Below are 18647 nucleotides of genomic sequence, written 5' to 3' on the forward strand. Positions count from 1 at the left end.
CAGGACTTTCATCATGGAGCTAACTAACCCCCTCCTACCTCTGCTTCTGTACCTATGAAATGGGTACAAAGTGGTAAATTCCTGACATCCCGAACCAATGCCTGGCATTTTGTGGGGTTCTGTCCATGCCAGCCTATATCCATGTGCCCACACCCTCCTGCCATGTGTCTAATCACAGTTCTCATCCATCTGTGCCACTGGTGCATGTCTGGCCACTCTGCCAAGCTGACATGTGTTTCTGTCTTCTCTGCCTTCTGGGAGGCTCACCCTGGGACAACACATCCCTGTGTGCTTCAACTGCTTCTCAGGTCTGTAGGATCCCTCTACTGTTTCCCTGGCTGGGCCCCGCCCACTGTGCAGAGCCACCATCCCGGTCCAGATCTGCCTGCCTGTCACCCCTCACTCCCCCAGATCCCAAGCCCAGCAATTTTATCACCAGAGATGCCACAGCTACTTTTACTCATGAGCGTCCCCTGCCCGTCACTCTTCCACAGATGACAGAACAAGGTTACAACCCTGCTCCTTACTCGAAAGACACGTGGCCTGCAGTAAACTCCTCACCCTCCTGGGACCTCAGTTTCCTTATCTGCTTAACTGGGAACTGTGCTACCCACAGGCTTCCATCAATGGAGAGAAAACAACAACAACAACAACAACAACAACCCATCTCGGGCAGCTGCCCTGGTCAAGTGTCTGGACTGGTGAATTTTGAATCTTTATTTCCAGTGGTCCTCAGGAGGCAGGACTGTCTACCTCAGAACACAGAAACAACCTGGAGCCTGAATGGCATTCTGACAGAAACTCCACAATGGCAAACTGCTGTCACCACTCCCCAATGTCCTGGGAGATACCTCCAGTCAGATGCGGAGAGGCCATGGCAGAGGGGTGTACTGTGGGGTCTGGTCCAGGTCAGTGGTTTGGACAGTTGGTGACTTTGGCATCCTCCCCACTCCAGCAGAGGGAGTATGAAGGATGCCATGGAGGCTGTGGGAATACCCCACATGGTAATGAACATGAATCCTGTAGTTGGGGCAGATACAGGGCAGGAGAAAGCCCAGCTGGCCCACATCCTCCTCCCCTTGTGCCTTTGGGTAAGTTGGCAATCACTGGCTAGGGGTGGGTGCTTTCCTGCCTAGGTCATGGAGAGCCCTGGCTGTCCCGTTTGTGGTAAAATTGCCAGAGGGCAGGTAGACCTTGGGGCCACAGACAGCGATGGAATCTGGCACTTTGGGTGAGGCCAGTGGAAACTGTCACCCAGGGTCTGTGCAGCCACTGTACTTAAATGTCACCTTCCCTGCACTCCCTCTAGGAAGTCCCACCTAGGGCTAGTTTGGCCACCAGTCTCCACATGACTCCTATTTGCTGGGCCTCACCCCTTCTCCTCTCCATCCTGCTCAGCAGCCCCTTAAACGTTCCAGTTTGGAGGGTCACTACTGACTAAATGTTCCCCCCAAACTTGCTCCCATGCTGAACAAAGGAGATTACTGCCCAAGTGGAGCCTTGGGCATCCTAAATGTCCCACCCCATCATCATAGAGGGGCTTGGAAAAATGCCAGTCTGGACCTTGATTTATTGAGAGGAACCCAAACTAGCGAATCCCAGCCTTCTTCCCTAGGCCTCCACATCCTTACCAGGAATTCCTGCCTGTTGGTTGAGAACCCAGCGCCCCCTGGAGGCTGGTTATGGAAACTTTCCTCAGACTTTCCATCACCCAGGGGAAGGCCCTCTCCGGACTGAAGTGAGGGAGTGAACCAACCAGGTCAAGGAGGGCCCATCTTCTGGCTGATATGGACAGCAGGCTACCCTATCCCAGAGGTCCCTCCCTGCAGCTGGAGCTAAGCCGACCTCCCCGACTCTTCATGACCTGTCTTCATCCCATGTGGGATCCTCCCTGCGACTCAGCTCTTCCACCCCAAGGCCCAGAGACCCTTGGGCACCTGGTGGGAGTGGAGGAGCGGCCAGCAAGGCTGGCTCCTGCTCTTCGTGCCCCTCCACGCTCACTGGCAGCTGTCTTCACAGCAACAAACACAGGCGGGTGGGCGGGTGGAAGGGGTGGGGGACAGGTATGGTAATGTTGTGTGGGTAGCGGTCAGGGCACAGCACAAGGAAGCAGGGGGATGTGTGAGCTCTGTGCCGAGACGCTGGGAAACTCGGGCCCGATGAGCCCCAGGTCATGCAAATTGAGGATGGAGTCGGCGATAATACGGGCCGTTCGCTTCTGGTACCCACCCGAGGTTACCATTAGGATGGGTATATCATGGGCTCGGACCAACCGGAAAACCACTTCATCGCGCTTCACAATGCCCTGTGGGAAGACACGGAGGGTGAGCTCAGACAGGCCCGAGTTCCCACGGCGTCAAGAAGTACCATTACAAGTCTGACCCAGCTCTGGCTTGCTGCAGCTTAGTGCATCTCCCCGAGACATACAGCTGCCCATATTTTCTGCTGCTGCCAAACCTCAGAGCATGGCTTCCCTGCCCCACCAGGGCCAGGACACACAGCTTGGCAGATAGATAAAGACCCAAAATGGTCCCCAGGGTCAAGATTTCTCAGATGACGGACACATGTCCTAGGTGGCCCTGGGTCAGTGTTGTGGTTTGAATATATGTTCCCCATAGCTCCATGTGTCAGAATGCTCGGTCCCCAGCTGGTGATGCTGTCTCAGAAGGTTCTAGACCTTTAGTTGGCAGAGCGTGCTGGAGAAGGTACATCACTCTGGGTAGATTTTGACATTTTATAACTGAGCCCCACTTCCTGTTCTTTCTCTCTGCTTCCTGTGTGCAGATGAAATGTGGTCTCTCTTCTGGACTGCCCGGTCAGCCTCATGCTCCTGCTGCTACTATGCCTTCCCCACCATAATTAACCATAGTCTCTCAGGAACTGTGAGTTGAAATGAACCCTTTCTCCCCTAAGTTGCCATGTTTATCAGAGTAATTTATCACAGCAACATAAAGTAACTAAAACAGTCAGAATGTAACCCTGGCTATGGGCAAATTCCCAAGGCGGCCCCCAATGTTAGGACATACCGCTGGGCTGATGGACAGCCCCCCAAGGCGGTCCCCCTCGAGGACGTCTGTGCCTGCGTTGTACACCACCACATCAGGCAGATGCTCCTGGAGGGACCTCCTCACGTTCCTCTCCACTTTTTCCAGGTATTCCTCATCTTCTGTGCCCCACTCCAACTCCACCTTCCGCCTGATGGCCTCTGGGAAAGAGACACAAATAACCCTGAGTACAAAGCAGGGAAAATGTGGCTGAAAGATTAGGGGACTTGTTGATTCCCACAGCAGGACTAACTCCTCTGGGTCTGGCCTCTCATTTAACCAAAGCTGAGTGGCAAAGGGGTACGTACCCATGGGAGGGCGAGTGATTAAAGCTGAGGCCCTTCAGCCTTGAGGGCCTACAGACCTATCCTCAGGTCCTACCAACAATGAACTCTCCCTACATATTCAAGACCAGGCTCCCAATTGTCCAGAGTCAGCTTAGGCAGAACCAGTGATACACTGCATAAATGGCCTTGCCATGTTTTCATCTTAAACACCCCCTCCAAAGATCCATCTGTTGAAGGCTTGGTGCACAGCCTATGGTACTGATGGTGACTGGACCTTTAAGAGTTGAGCCAAGTGGAGGAAGTGATGTTACTGGGGAGTGACATATCAGGAACATGTGTCTTCATGTGTCTCTTTGCCTTCAGTTATCTTGACATGAGCTTTGTCCTACCACATGTATAGCCTCGGAACCCTATAACATGAGAGGCTCAAAGCAACAGGGCCAAATGAACATAGACCAGGACCTTAAAGCCATGGGCCAAGGCAAATCTTTGCTCCTCTCAAGCTGTGAGCCAGCTCCACTCCAAGGCTGCTGCTGACCTTGGTAGTGGTCCCATGGTACTGGCATCTTCAAAATTATGCCATGCGTTCTGTCATAGAGAAGGAAGCTGACTGAGAGTATACCACCCGTGGAGTGGACAGGTTGCTGATTTCAAATCAGGTCTCAGAGCCTTTGGACTATGCACTGAGTCCATTTTTGCTGCTTTTGCAAAATATCTTATTATATTTTAATTACATGTCTATGATGATGCATACATTAGTACAGTCCCTGCAGAGGGCATCAGATTTCAGAGCTGGAATAATAGGTGTTTGTAAGTCACCTGATCTAGAAGCTAAAAACTGAACTCAGCCTTTTTTTTTTTTTTTTTTTTTTTTTTTTTTTTTGCCCTCATTTTTGGTACCAGGTCATGGGGGGTACTGCTGTGACAGATTTGGGGACGACTGTAATAACATTTTAACTTTGGGCTGGGATAGCTATTGTGTACTCAGTGGCTCAGTGTGCTGTTCTGTGGGAGCTTGGCAGACAAGAGTGGTAGTGGCTTTTTCTTCATGAAGGGGTCATGGAGAAAAGCCAAGGCTTGGTACCATGTGGCCGGATAAGAGACCCCCGAAGAGGGGCCAGGAGAGGATCTTGGTGAAGGCGCACCCCAATCACAGTGTAGACTCCAGAATTTTGAAGATCCTAGTACTATGGTGAGCAGCAGCTGTGGAATACAGATGCCATGATCCTAGGACACAGCTGTGTGTACTGTGGAAGCTGGAATTGCAGACGTGGGCTAGGCCCCTTGAGCCCCGAGAATTGTGGTGAGTCCCAGACACACTGAACTTTTTATACTGTTGAATTTTTGGTTTTGCTTTGGTCTGACTATGATTGTGCTCTGGTGCTTCCCTTTCAGAGTTAAAAAGGAAAAAAAAGGTGTTTAAAACTTATTTTGATTTTATAAGAACCCAGTTATCAAACTATACATATTTTAGAGAAACTTTGGAGTTTTAGAGAGACTCAAATTTTGGAAAGACCTTGGATATTTTGAAGAAACTTTGAAAGGGATTTTGGATGTTTTAGATACTGGATATTTTTTTAAGTGCTTGAGTTTTTAAAGACTGGGACATTTAAAAGTTGGATATTAACGTTAACATGCCATCTTGGGGACAGACGAGAAAGAAAAGGCTGCAATTGAATAGTGACGTGTTTCTATGTCTAGTTGACAAGGGGTCAATTGTGTTGGCTTGTGTTTTGTGGGTGATACCACTCCTGGGCAGGTGGTCCTGGCATTTAAGAGGAAAACTGAGTGAGCCAGGAAGAGCAAGCCAGTAAATAGCATCCTCTATGGATCCTGCTTCAGTTCTTGCCTTGGGATTCGATTCCTGCCTTGAGTCCTGCCCTGACCCTCATAATGGACTAAATATAGTGTTCCTGTCCCTCAAGTTCCTTTTGGTCATCATGTTTTTTGCAGTAATACAAATCTAACTAAGGCACAAATGTTCTGAGCTTACTGCTGCCATCTTTATGTTCTCTCTCTCTCTCTCTCTCTCTCTCTCTCTCTCTCTCTCTCTCTCTCTCTCTCTCTCTCTCTGTCTCTGTCTGTCTGTCTCTCTTTCCCCCTCCATCTGTGCTCACTTCTAATGTGAAGCCCTTGTATATATTCCTGGACAAGCTTCTACAGTCTTGGAGGGGTCAAGTGACTCTCTCAGGTCTCCCTGTGCTTGTGGGTACAGCGGAAGCACCCACTTCAGGGGAGTAGAGATAAATGAGGTGGCACAGCCATACCCACCAAGCACACACTGAGGACAGAGGTGGGGTGAAACTAACCTTTAGCGAAGCGGTCCCCAGGGTAGATGTGCCGGTTATAAACATCCATGATGTATACACGCCTGTCACCCATGAAGTCTCGCTCATGGCCATTGCCCTGTGGGCAGATGCAACTGTCACTGAAGGCAGCTGGTCTCAGGAAGGGGATCTCCAACCACTACAGGAACTGCCCCCTGCTCTGTGTGGTAGGCTAGACCTTAGGGACCTAGTGTTAGACAGCAGAGCTGGACACATTCCAGACACGACACAGCAGCTTCCTTTAGAACCTGCAGGATACCCAGCCCTGTGTCTCACCCTCCCTGTAAAACAGGGCAGAATCTGGCCCTGCTACCCTCTTGGCTCTGCAGGGGTACTGGCAGACACAGAGAGCAAACTGTAAAGGACTATGTATGTGTGACTTGGGTTTACTTGGAGCAGGGTCAGGGAAAGCAGCTAGGGATTTTGAGGGTATGAGCAGACAGCAGAGGGTAGTGTGACCCCTTGGGTTCAAGGTCAGGAGCAATGAGGAGGATCTGCCACCCCAGCTGGACTGAGCTGCCAACAGGGAGACTAAGACAGATCCTAAGTCTGCACCTTAAGCAAAGCAGATTAAACTGGCTGAAGCACACTTGGGACCATTTCCAGAAGGAGGGTACCCCACTATGTGGGGCTGTGTGACAGACAGAGGCTGCCAGGGACATGGGAAGAGGACTCTCTCACCACAGGACAGTGCTGGGGTTGGGCTCCTTGATGCTCACCTGGTGGGCATCAAGATCAATGATGGTGGCTCTGCAGATGCCTTCTACCCGTTCAAACAGGAACTGCCAGGGAGAGAAGAGGTGTGAGCACCAGACAGCCAGGGGACCCAGCCCTTTAGGAACTTTTTGAGGGATCAGGAGGACAGTGGGTAACACATTGCTTTCCCAGGAGTTCTGGGGTCCTGGGAGAAGGGTGTGTGTGTGTGTGTGTGTGTGTGTGTGTGTGTGTGTGTGTGTGTATGGTGGCAGCAAGGTGGGGGTTGGTCAGGGAAGGTTCTGGAGGCAGGCAGTATATTATGACCTAAAAGCTGAGGGATAAGGTTCTGGATTCCCTGGGGAATGTGGGGGTTAGCAAATGAACCCCATAGTCTTGGAATTTAACTCCCCAAATTTCACCTCATTCTACAATGCTAAGTCATGATGTCTCTTTCTCCTCGAGGAAACCTTCCCCTTTACCCCTCCAAGTTCTCCTGTGCCCTGTTCTAACTGCCAAGCCTACTGGGAGCCCATCTATATGCCTGGGAGAGCAGAGACCCCATTAGCCTGGTATCCAGCATGAGACTAGAAAGAGAGCATGTGCTGGGGGGTTGAGCAAACTCCCTTCATTCAGTTTCCTCATTTGTAATGCTCAAGGATTGGGCTGGGGGGTGGAGGGGTGTCCAAGTTAGGATATGAAGTCAACAGCAGCTGTGCTATTGCCTCCTTGACTCCCTCCTGCCACAGACAGGCCTTCTAGTGGCAGGAATGTGCCAGATCCAGTTTGAGTCCTGGCCAGGTTGAGCAGCTAAGGAAGCCCCTCCCCACTGTGAGCCCAATCCCTTCCCTGGAGTGTGTGGGAAGCTATGGAAAGCTATGGGGGAGGGCTTTAGAAGTAAGGTAGGGAAGGTTCAGACACACCTTGATAGCTAGTGTAATGTCTGCATAGGCACAGAAGCCTCCACCACGGTCACTGGAGCAGTGGTGGAAGCCGCCACCTGCAGAAAGGCAGATGTAGTAATGGTCAGAGCCAGGTCCAGATGCCCTCTAATCCCTACCATGCCCATATCCCCTTCCTGCTAGGATTCCAGGTTGGCTAAGTGAACAGCACTCCTGGGCATGGTGTCACTCCAGACCAAGAGGTAGCTCCATGCCAAAGCCACCTCCCCCTATAGAAAGGGCCCCTCCCAGGGAAACCCAGCCATGTCAGCCAGCTGATCTGCCCTTGGGCTCTCACACTAGGAAGGGGAAGCACCAGCAAGCTTGCCTTGGACCTAGATTCTCCTGGTAGTAGACAGAGATTATTGGGAAGGATACTTTCTGCTGGCCATAGCTATCCATGCCACCCCCAACCCTAAGACAGTCTGGGAGTCCTTTTAGATCTGGACCAGAGAGACGCTGTTGCCAGTCTTCTGTTAAAATAGCTAGTAAGCTGCTACTGCCCCTGTATCCCTGGAGAACCTTCTGGAATGGAGATCCACCCCCAGCAGTGTGAGGTTGGGGCCATGCAGATGAAGGACTTGCCCCTTCCCCTGGGGACTCCTAACAGGTTTGTCTAGAGAGCTTGGTGAAGTTTTTAGCCCAGAAGAGAACTCCATCTTCACCAGTATCTTTTACAGATGAGCTGCCTCAGGCACAAAGAGGATCAACAACTTGCCCAGAGAATACAACTAGCAAATGGCAGTACCATCAGTGAAAGCCAGGCTTGATCAGGACCCAGATGCTCAACTTTAACCAGACCCTAGTTTCTATTGTAGAAGTGGTCCTCCATGAACTGGGAACCATGTTACAGACATGCAGGGCATGAATCATCCATGTTTTTGTGCAACTGGGTATCCTAACACCATGGCTATACCAGGCCTGATGATAGGTACAATTCAAACAAGAAAAAACATGGCCCGCGGCCAAGCAGAATTCATAAAAAAAAGGGCTCAGGGCCTTGCACAAGCCAGCACCTTCTCAGTATGTTCAGTTCCTCACAAGACGATGCAATAGCAAAGGAAAGGCTGCTGGGAAAAAGGTTCTTCAATTGTCAAGGGCTGTGAAGACAGATGTGCAAGGGTCACACAGAGCCCAGGGAGCTGGGGAGCACTAGCCCTCAGAACCCCTAAGATGGCACTGAGCCTGGGCCCATCTACTCATCATATGACTAAGCCCTACCCACTGGCCTAGACCCCAGAAGGATGGAGTCTTTCAGGACAGCTGAATGGAGGCAGCTAATTCCACATAGACATGCTCAGAAGACCTGCCCAGGGACCTTCCTAAGGGATGGCACAGGCTCTCTGGGTGGGAGAGGACTCCCTGTCATTGGAAATATGTAAATGTTGGGCAGGGGCCTTCTCAGGACAAATGTCCCACAGCATATAGAATCTGGTGGGGACTTCAAAGGGACAAAAATGCTGGATACTCACTTCTAGGCTACTGAACTGGCTCTGAGGGCTTTCCTGTCCCTCTGTCCCCACACTCTTTCCAGCTCCACCAGGCTAACCAGACACACTCTCTCAAGACCCAGTACTCACCAACATTGATGGCCCAGCCTCGTTCCACAGCCAGCTTCCCCGCCTTTGGAGACAAGCAGAGCATATGAGTTGAAGCCCCATCCTGGAGCAAGCACGCACTCACCCCATCAATATAGGCTCTGGAGCAAGCATGCACTCACCCCCTCAATATAAGCTCTGGGGCAAGCATGCACCCACCCCATCAATATAAGCTCTGGGGCAGAAGTAGGCCACACAGGTGGAATCAGGTGACACCCTTCCCATCCCTCAACAGACAAGCAGCAAATTTTGTCAGGCCAACAGGGGACAAGAACCAGACTGCCAGTATGTGGAAGTGTTCAGGGTGGCCTTCCTGATTTTACAAGGAAAACACCAGAAATTCAAGTTAAGTGATCTGAGGATTCCCATGTGGCCTTCAAATGCAAAAGAGACGGTTTGCTTGTGGAAATGTCATAGGCTGGTGGCCAAAATCCTGCAGGCATTCAGGGTGAGTGGCAATACAAAATTTGGCAGTGTCAGAGGGCAATGACCATGGCTGGGATAGACCTCATTGATTCAGACACAAAGTGTCCCTCAGCCAGCTCTCCAGCCTGTGACTAATGCTACTGTAGAATATACTTTTGTTGGGCTACAAACATAGTAACTCAAATCGTTATTAGGTAGGGTAGGACTCTACAGGGCAAAGTGAGGTGGGGGCTGGGAGCTGTACACCCCACCCAGCCTACCATGATGGTGCCTCCAGTCTGTGTCCGCAGGGGCCTCAGCACCTTCCTCTGCACAAGGAAGTTGGGGAGAAAGATGACTGGGGGTATCTCAGTGATGGTAGCCACCACGAAGGACCACTGTGGAAAGAGACATGGAAGTCAAACTTGGGGTCAGGCCTGGGCATGGTAGCTTCCTGCTCTGCATACTGTCTTTGTTGGGGAGTGACAGCTGTGAGCTACCTTGCACTCCAGGGTTTGAGCTTGGGCACAGTGAAGTTCTGAGGCACTCTTCTGACCTCTTGTGTCCAGAAAAGGGACTGCAGGTTGCTCTAAGATTATGCCTCCATGTGGCTCCTTGGCTCCCTACTGCCCAGCAAGTACCAGCAGAGCTTTGGCTCTGGTGCCAAGTACTTTCTAAGTACTTAGGGCCTGTGAGACACCCAGGTGGGCTTGGAGTCCTGTCTTGTGCTGGGGCACTTGTAGCCATGGCTAACAAACCAGCAGGTGCAATGATCCATCTTCACGGGAAGGAGAGGGTCTTGTGGAGAAGGCAACATCAACAAGAGTCCCCAGATGCAGGAATTAGGCCAAAGAGGAAATTTAGGGCAAAGGAGTGAGTCCAGGGATGGCAGAAGCTGGGCGCAGCAGGGCAGGTTAGATAAGCTTCTCCACTTGTTCAGTTCCTGGTCTCCAAACACAGGCTTACAGCATAGCAGAGACACAGAAAAACAAAAACCAGAACCAAAAATTAAGCCCACAGGGAGGCCCTGAGCTCCATATCCAGCTAATGGGAGCTACTTTGTTACTTTTCCTGCGCTTCCAAGGAAGAGACTCCAATCCTGCCTGGCATTGCAGAACCCTGATTTGATGTGTCTAGCACTCTCTGCGGCTCTGTGTTCTTTTACTCTTGTTGGAGACTTGATCCCTGAATGTCCAGGTACTGTGTAGACCAGGCTGGCCTCCAACTCAGAGAGATCCACCTGCTTTTGCCTCCTGAATGCTTCAGTTAAAGGCGCATGCCACTACACCCCGCTTGTTGTTGTTGTCATTACTATTATTATTTTATAGACAGTTGTTCCTTGCTTTCCCCAAGATCTACTGGGACTTTGGACCCATGTGTAAATGAAGTCATATTTACATGGAACCTGGGCACATTCTCGTGCATAAATCATGCCTAGATTGCCTATGATGCAGCCTCCGTGAAAATTTTAAGCCATGGTTTCGGGAGTAACACAAGTAATTTGTATGTTAAGGTGGATGTGATATTCTTTTTAGACTATTCTCCTTCTGGGGATGGTTGAACTTGACAGCAAAGGATCTGAATATATGGACTCTTGCCTGAGGTTATGAGTCAATTTTGAGTCAAAGCCAGTGTGGTCGTGCATGGCCACCATCCCAGGTTGGGGTGTGGAGGCAGAAGAATAAGGAGTCCAAGGCCAACCCTGGCTACACAAGACCCTGTCTCAAGCGAACAAAACAAAAATAAATATGCTTAACTAGAATCTCATGCCTCAGTTACTTCGTGCATATTTCAAATGCTGGCCAGCCACTGTGGCCAGTGATTGGATGGAGCAGAACTAGGATGCGCCCATCACAACAGCTCTATCAGGCAGCACTGCTTGCTCTGGGGAAAAAACAAACTGTGGGTGACTGAATAAAACATTGGTGCAGGGGTGAGGTGGCCTGGGGCTCTGGAAGATGAGGGAGAAAGGGGCTTGGTGGAGTGGGCTCTGGACCAGGGGGATGGTAGTTACAGTGATGGGGTGAGTGGATTTAGAGCCTAACAGTGACATTGACACAGGGCAGGATGAGCAGCCCAAGACAGAGCAACTGAGAAGGGCATTGGTGTGGAAGGGACAACATGGGACAAACATAATTATCTGGGATGTGCAGCAGGTTAATCAGGGGACAACTCAGATTTTTAGGTAGAACCCACCCAGAATGCCTTGTGACAAACCTGGTCAGGGCAAGGGCTTAGGGATGGCCATGCTGGACAGGGCTCTGAAGCCACTCTGGGCTCTACCTCAGCTGTATGGTTTGAGATGTCACCCTTTCCCTCTGTGCCTGCCTCCTGATCCCCCTGGAATGAGGGTGTAACTGTGGAACCCTGCTGCAGAGGCCTGTCCTCACCTCCACACAACACTGTCTATCCTAGCTGCCCAGAGGATATACTAGAGCTGCACACCACCGCCAACACATGTATCTGTGTCTATCCCCTTCAGAGGGGTACTAGTGCTGTAATGATATATTGTTTATGATTTAATAAAACTTGCCTGGGGATCAGAATGCAAAGCTAGTCACACTAGCTGGCCATAGAGGCCAGGCAGTGGTGGCATACATCTTTAATCTCAGGACTTAGGAGACAGAGGCAGATGAATCTCTGTGAGTCCAAGACCACCCTGGGCTAGAGTCTAAAAGAGTAACAGAGTTCACACCTTTAATCCCAGCACTAGAGAAGTATATAAAGAAGAAGCAAAGTGTCTCATGGGAGATTCAGTTCCCAGTCACAAGGAAGACAGGATCTCCATTTCAACCTTGATAGGGGTAAGAGCTACTGGCTGGCTGCTTTGCTTTCCTCCAGCTTGAACCCCTGCATCCGTCTCTGGGTTTTCATTATTCGTGTTACATATTGGTGCCTGGTTGCCCAAGCTTGTAAGTTCGGCTGCTCAGGGTTGAGCTCAAAGATCATGAGCTTGGACCAACCTTGTCTCAAAATTAAAAGGCCTTTTAAATTATTTTTTAAGGGAGGAGATTGATGATGTAGCTTAGTAATTAAGTGCTTACCTAGGTTTGCTCTTCAGTATGGAGAAGAGAAAATTAATAACTATGGAGAAAAAAAAAACCTAAACTCACAGGGACCCCTGGGCTCTGTTACATTTTTTCTTCCACTGACAATCGGGCCAATCCAATGATTTGTGCTGGGGTTGTAGACTCCCGATTTGATGTCTTCTTGAGCTCCCTCTGTTGCTTTATCTGTTATCAAAACTCATATTGCTATGCTATTTCGTGGTACAAAAGTGTAGTACACCCCAAATAACTGAGACTGGGTATTCAAACAAATACGTATGGGCATATCCATAGCAACACTACTGGCGATCACCAAAACGGAGAAATAACTCACACGTGCATAAGCAAATGGATGGGCAAACAAGATTCGATACACCATATGGTAGAGTATTATGTATCCAGGAAGAGGGATGTGTAGGGGGCGGCGCACAGCTTGGTGACAAAGTGCTTGCCCGCTTGCCTTGCATACTTGAGCTCTGAATCCCAGTCACTGGGGAGAAGAATGGATGACACCCGGTCAATGTGATGTGCAGTGAGGCAAGCCAGACACCAAAGCTCACACAGTGTGAGTCCATCTGTACAAAGTCGTGTACAAAGTATGCAAGTCGTTGGAAGCACGCTATGAGCGGTGACAGGGCAGAGGGCAGGGAGTACCAGGGAGCAAGCGCTCTGTAGGGTCAGGGTGTCCAGGAACAGCTGAGATCATGACATCACATGGTGGATGATGGAAATGCTGCTTTGAGACGGTGGGTTGTGTCATATGGAACTAACCACATTTTTATTTCTTTAAGAAAAGGAGAGATGGGTCTCTTGGGGAAGAATCGACAAAGTCAAAGACCCAGGCTCCCATCTCCCATAGCCTCTTCCATCTTCTACCCTCCAGGCGCCCTGAGGTCAGTCTCCCTCCCTCCCACAGTGCCTTTTCTCTTGCAGCTCCTGCTTAGACTGCCCTTCCCCCACTCTGGGCCCCACTAGCCTCACTGTACTCCTTACCCCACCCGGCTGTGCCCCTTTCCATGAACACTTGGCACCTATCAGCGGGTTATGTTTCTTCTCCACTCTCCATTGGAGAGGAACTTGGTCTCAGGTTCCATCCCTTCCCTGCAGGACCCAGAACAGTGTGCATGCTGGTTATGAACTGAGCTGATTGGGCTCAGGGACCAACATCAGGATCTTCCCAGCAGATAAAGGAACAGTGCTGATGCTGACAAGATGCCACCCTTAATGGGCCCAGTCCTAGGCTGTACACACAGTTGGTGCTCCTGCACCAATGTTATCTTTCTCTTTTGGTGCCCTGTTCATTGGGATGGGAGGCCACAGCAGTGCAGGATCAGGGATGAAGCCCACAGCAGGTGTGTGGATAGAGTAGATGAGGCAGGCGAGGGGGTACATGGTACACAGCACCCACAGACAGACCCAATAATAACCCTGGGAACCCTGAAGGCACTTGCCACACACTGCTTGGGATGTTCACAGCAGAGGAAAAGGACAGACAGTGCAGACATGGGGTGACAGAGTTGTAGCATTAGATAATGGGTCTCACCTGAGTGTCAACAGCACCTCACCCATCACTCCCCCACTGCAAACCTGTTCACAGTACGCAGCTTAAAATCCATGTTTCCTCCTCAGGTAGCCAGACACAATGTAGCTTGGTGCTGGCTAGCCAGGCCACTAAAGACCTGGTGTATTAAAAAGCTGTTTCTCCCTTTGCTCTGGATACCAGGGAGCTCTGGGCCAAATATTACTTCATCATGATGTTGATGAAACTCTCTATGTTATGTTGATATAGCTGAGTCCCCCGGCTCCAGTCTTACTGTCTATTTGGGACTCACAGACTACACTGCTTCCAGATTTTGGGGACCATGATGAACAGGCAGCCTGCCTTGTAAGTTTCCCTGAAGGTTTTATAATGGGTGGGATCCTGGTAACTATCCCTCCAGTTCCCAGCCTGATCCCAGCCCCACTCTTGATCTCTTCCTGTCCAAACTCAGAGCATCTGCCCGTCTTTCCCTTCCCCTCGTCTTTCCCTCCCCCTCTGCACTCCTGGCCAGGCTCCTGGCTGTGGACTAACCACGCATGTCTGGGCCCCAGGAAACCAGGGCAGCCAGGCACTGGGCTTCCGGCCAATGCCTCACACCTCTCTCCAGGGAGCCAGGGTGCAGCCTCTTCCTGGCAATCTTTCATGAGGTCACACTGCCATGGCCCATCTAGAATTCTCACAGTTCAGACCATGGTTGGAGGGGAAAGAGGCCAGCAGCTGGGGACCTGGTCCTGAAGAGAGGCCTGCAAGGGTCCTCCCTCCCCGAGTAATGACCTTGAGCAGGCACAGCCTACTTCTGAGCCAAGGTCTTTTCAGACAGAGTGAAGGGGCCTGTTGACTTCTGCCATCTGTGGAGCTCGAAGTCCAAGATGACTCTGACATGAAGCTTGGAGGCCAGGGCTCCCACACTCTGAGGCAGAGAATCAATAGCACCCGGATTCAGCTCCAGCCAGGGTAGGGTGGTAGCCATGGATTTTGACACTGGCTCCCACGCCAACCTGCCACATAAAAGATACTAAAGACCCCAGTTCCCAAAAGGAGCTTGCAGTGGCCTCCTGGACAAAGAAGTCATGGGCAGGCAGTGGTAGTCCAGTGTGGCCTGCAGTCAGGACTTTAAAATCTCATAGTTAACACTTTTGGAATCAGGGTAGGGGGCTGAAGTATGGCTCAGTGATAGAGTGCTTGCCTAACATGCACGAGGCCCTCAGTTCAATCCCAACAATCATAAAAAAATAAAAACCACCCCTCCTTGAAAAGCCCAAAGCAAAAAACAAAAACAAAAACAAAAAACTAGAAAAAAGAAAGAAATCTGAGAATATCATTTAATAATCAGCATCTGGCTTCTCTTGGAAAAGTGGGCACTGTGGTCATGCTGGGCCCAACTGTATAGCAACCAACCACATGGTCCACGTGGGAGGAAAAGGTCTTCTGCAATTCACCCAGACACCTCCACCTGCCCCCACCCAGGTCTTTATGTTCCCTGCTGGACCCTGGGGGAGTTTCAAACCCATTTTTAGCCCAAAGCTTTTCATTTACAAGAAGTCCTTAGAATAGCATCTCAGCCCACTCCAAAAACAGGTCAGAGTGAAGGGGCCTTAGTGGCCAGGACCAGGGCTGGTGTCCCCCGCCCACTAAAGTGATCCCAGCAGGGGCCTCTGAGGAGAGCACAGGCTGAAAGTCACTAATCTGCCCAAAGCCTCCAAGGGCAGCTCCCCCAGCTACTGTGCCTGGTCGAAGCCCACAAATCCCTTGTACTGTACCTTCAGCTCATTGAGATAGCGTCTTGTATGCACCACCAGCAGGTCCTCTTCCGAGGCCTCCCGCGCCTCCACCAGCATGCCATCCGACAGCAGCTTCTCCTCTGGAACCACAGAGCAAGCCCTTCCTATCGGCTGACTCCCAGGCCAGGCACAGCCCCCAGGCCCTCCCAAGATTTCAGGCTGGGTATTCTGAGAATGGCTGTCTCCTTAGGCCAGTGTGGCCAGTGGCTAGGCCCTATGCCTCTGAGTGTTGAGCCATGTTTTCTGCGCTGCTGACAGTCACCAGGTGACCTCAGGTACAACTGGATGACTTCCAGAAGCAGGTTACACAAGGAACAGGACTGCTCTCAAGGTAGAAAAGGTTCTTCTTCAACTCTCCCTCAACAGGTTGCTTAGGACATGGTGGCCTCTCCTCAGCCTCTTCCTGAGTCTTGCTCATCCCCCTTGCTAACCAAAGGACAGCAGTGGCTCACAGGCAGCACAAACCAGAGTCACTGTTTTCAGAGCACTGCATTCCTGCTGGAACCTTCTACTTATGGCAAGTAAAACTGCCTTTTCCCATATTGATAACACACAAATTTAAGTTAAAAAATCCCAAGGCTCAGTCATTTAAAAATATGCAGTAAAATCAATGGGCCAGTGGTGCAATGGATAAAAATATTCATTAAATATAGGAGTCAGTGGTATAGGGGAAATCAGGGTGTCTGAGTGCTTGCAGATGCCTAGTGTCTGTTTCCTGTATATGATTGCCAAAGATTTGCTTCACTTTGCAAAAGAAACTGAGGCTAAGAGAGCGCACTGCCCCAGAGTACTGTGAGACTGGGCCATGAAGCTCTGGATTCTAGAGAAATCAGAATATAGGGTCTATTTTCAATGAGTCATGCTCAGAAACCAACCAGTCCCATCCACTTCTACACAAAGGTCCAGGCAGGTGCTCCCTCCCACAGCATCCCATGACCTGTGACACCTCCAGACTGGGCCAGCTCCCTTCCTGCCAGGTCCTCCAAAGACCTCCCTGTGGTCCTGCCTCCCAACCCTCCTCATCCTCAGAGGAACAGTAGTAAAAAGGACTGGCTGCTTGCTCCCAGCTGAGGGAGATGTGGCACCCTTCTGTTGAGCCACTGGGAGAGGCAGGAGCCCAGGGGGTAGAGAAAGCACCAATAGGAAGCCGTTTGTGCAGGCAACAGATGTGCAAAGCTAGCGCCGCAGGCTCATACCAACACCACACATCACTTGTGTGCTTTCTACTCCATGTTTTTCTTTGGATGTCAGGCTGGTACCTACAGTAGAGGGGAAAGCTGTACCATTTGTCATAGATAGAAGGTCACCAGAGGAACAAAAACAAACCTAACAGAAACAGCTGTGTTATTAATGTCTAATTTGGTACTATTTTCTGCACGAAGCAGAGCTGGGGGCCCGCTCTAGATTTTTAGGAGGGGAGGGGAGGAGGAGTTCTAACTGGGGGGGGGGCCCGCACTGTGCTTAGCAGCCTGCCTCGAAAGACCCTTTAACAGCAGGGAAGAGGCAGTCTAGGGCTGGATTTGGATTAGGATGGTGGGATGGATGCAGAGATGGAGGAAGCAGATGCGGGTCTGAGCGGGTGCTTAGGACGGGGAGAAGAAATGGAGGGGGCAGATGCAAGTCTGAGGGGATGGTGAGGATAGGGAGATGCAGGGGGCAGATGCAAGCCTGTGCTTTCTTACCTTTCAGGAAGTTGATCACCTTGCCCCATTTTCCAGCATCAAAGGGGTGCAGCTTCTCCAGGCCCATGAAGGTGATGTTGTAACGTGGCGAGTACACGATGGGCCAGCGTTTCTCTGGTACATGCTGGTACAGCTGTGTTGCGTGCGGCCTTCGATGTGCAGAGAGACAGACGCAGATATGGAGGACAGCCTCCTTGTGGAAAGCAGTTTCCCCCTCCCCATTCACACCAGGAGATCGCTTAACACCAACAAGAATGACAACAGCTCCTTCCTGAGCCCTGGCTGGCTTTGCCTAAACCTGCTCCCAACACAATCCTCACAGCAGCTCTGGGGACCAGGTGTGCCCAAGGTCACATGCCAGTGCCAGGTGTATTCAGTAGTGCTGGCGCCAAGGCCCAAGGCCTGCACTGGGGAAGGCGGGAGGAGGGGGGCGGAATGTGGCTGTCTCACACGAGTCAGCGAAGCTGACATCTGCGAAGCTGGGAACAAAATGCGCTACGGGGGAGAGGGGCGTAGATCGTGACTGCAGGAGGCTGTGCCCTCGTCGCAGCCCTGCAGCCCACCTTGGTGCCCAGGGGAAGGGAGACCCACCGTTCGCCCTCCCGGTCTCCCAGCCCGCCCCACATGTCCCGCCGCGCCCACGGAGACCCCCAACACCTAGGCTTGGCCCCATGCATAAAACCCCGCACACTCACATCCCGCAGCCGGCCCTGCCTGCTCTGGCCGCCACTCCGCACCGGGAGGGGTGGGAGGGATGCAAGGGGCGGGGCCGGCGCAGAACACGCCTCCGTGGTGCTGGGAACTGGGGGTGGAGCTCTGGCCTGCAGCTGCGTCACAGACAACCGGACCGCGCCGGCCAAGAGGAGGCATCCAATAGAGTCCCGTCTGGGGGGTGTGGTCATGCGCAGCTCCGCCCGCATTCCCAGGGTAGAAATAAACAAGACACTTGTTTAGGTGGGGTGATTATGGGCTTCTCTGCGCCTTTGCGCCTTTGCGCCTTTGCGCCTTTGGCCTCAGTGTGGAAGTGGTGGATCTGTTCTAGGCCTACCATTCCCGATGTATATTCCCTCCTGGGCTGCAGCACTCCATTCCTGTACCATTTGTGGCTTCTTCACCATGGTATAAGCACTCTCTACTTGTCATAACATTCTTTGAACCTCAAGTTCACTATCTGTAGGACAGGCCTGGTGGTCCAGTCTTGTATATTTGAACATTTCTCTTGTCTCCATTCCCCCTACATCCTGACCCTAGAAGCTGACCGGCAGCTGGGGGTGTCTGTGTCTGGAACCTGGGAGGAAGCCC

The 18647-nt window shown here is 51.3% G+C and overlaps 1 protein-coding gene across 3 annotated transcripts; it reads right to left on the reverse strand.

Moving 5' to 3' along the window:
• Positions 1-2089: 2089 nt before the first annotated feature.
• On the reverse strand, positions 2090-17487 carry Hdac11 (histone deacetylase 11). 3 transcript variants are annotated; one of them, XM_035448464.1, is made up of 9 exons: positions 17346-17487; positions 15643-15743; positions 9577-9693; positions 8873-8915; positions 7275-7351; positions 6378-6440; positions 5641-5737; positions 3027-3205; positions 2090-2305 (listed from the first exon to the last, which is right to left on the reverse strand). In XM_035448464.1, exons 1-9 carry the CDS (start codon positions 17410-17412, stop codon positions 2090-2092), a joined length of 960 nt encoding a protein of 319 aa, XP_035304355.1. In that variant the 5' UTR covers positions 17413-17487. The 3 variants fall into 3 exon arrangements, with proteins under 3 accessions (XP_035304355.1, XP_035304354.1, XP_035304356.1); XM_035448463.1 differs by having other exon boundaries at positions 9577-9624; positions 17346-17412; XM_035448465.1 differs by lacking the exons at positions 7275-7351; positions 8873-8915; positions 9577-9693 and having other exon boundaries at positions 17346-17478.
• Between the last annotated feature and the right edge of the window lie 1160 nt (positions 17488-18647).

This window comes from Cricetulus griseus, chromosome 8 (assembly GCF_003668045.3).
Source record: "Cricetulus griseus strain 17A/GY chromosome 8, alternate assembly CriGri-PICRH-1.0, whole genome shotgun sequence".
Lineage (NCBI taxonomy): Eukaryota > Metazoa > Chordata > Mammalia > Rodentia > Cricetidae > Cricetulus > Cricetulus griseus.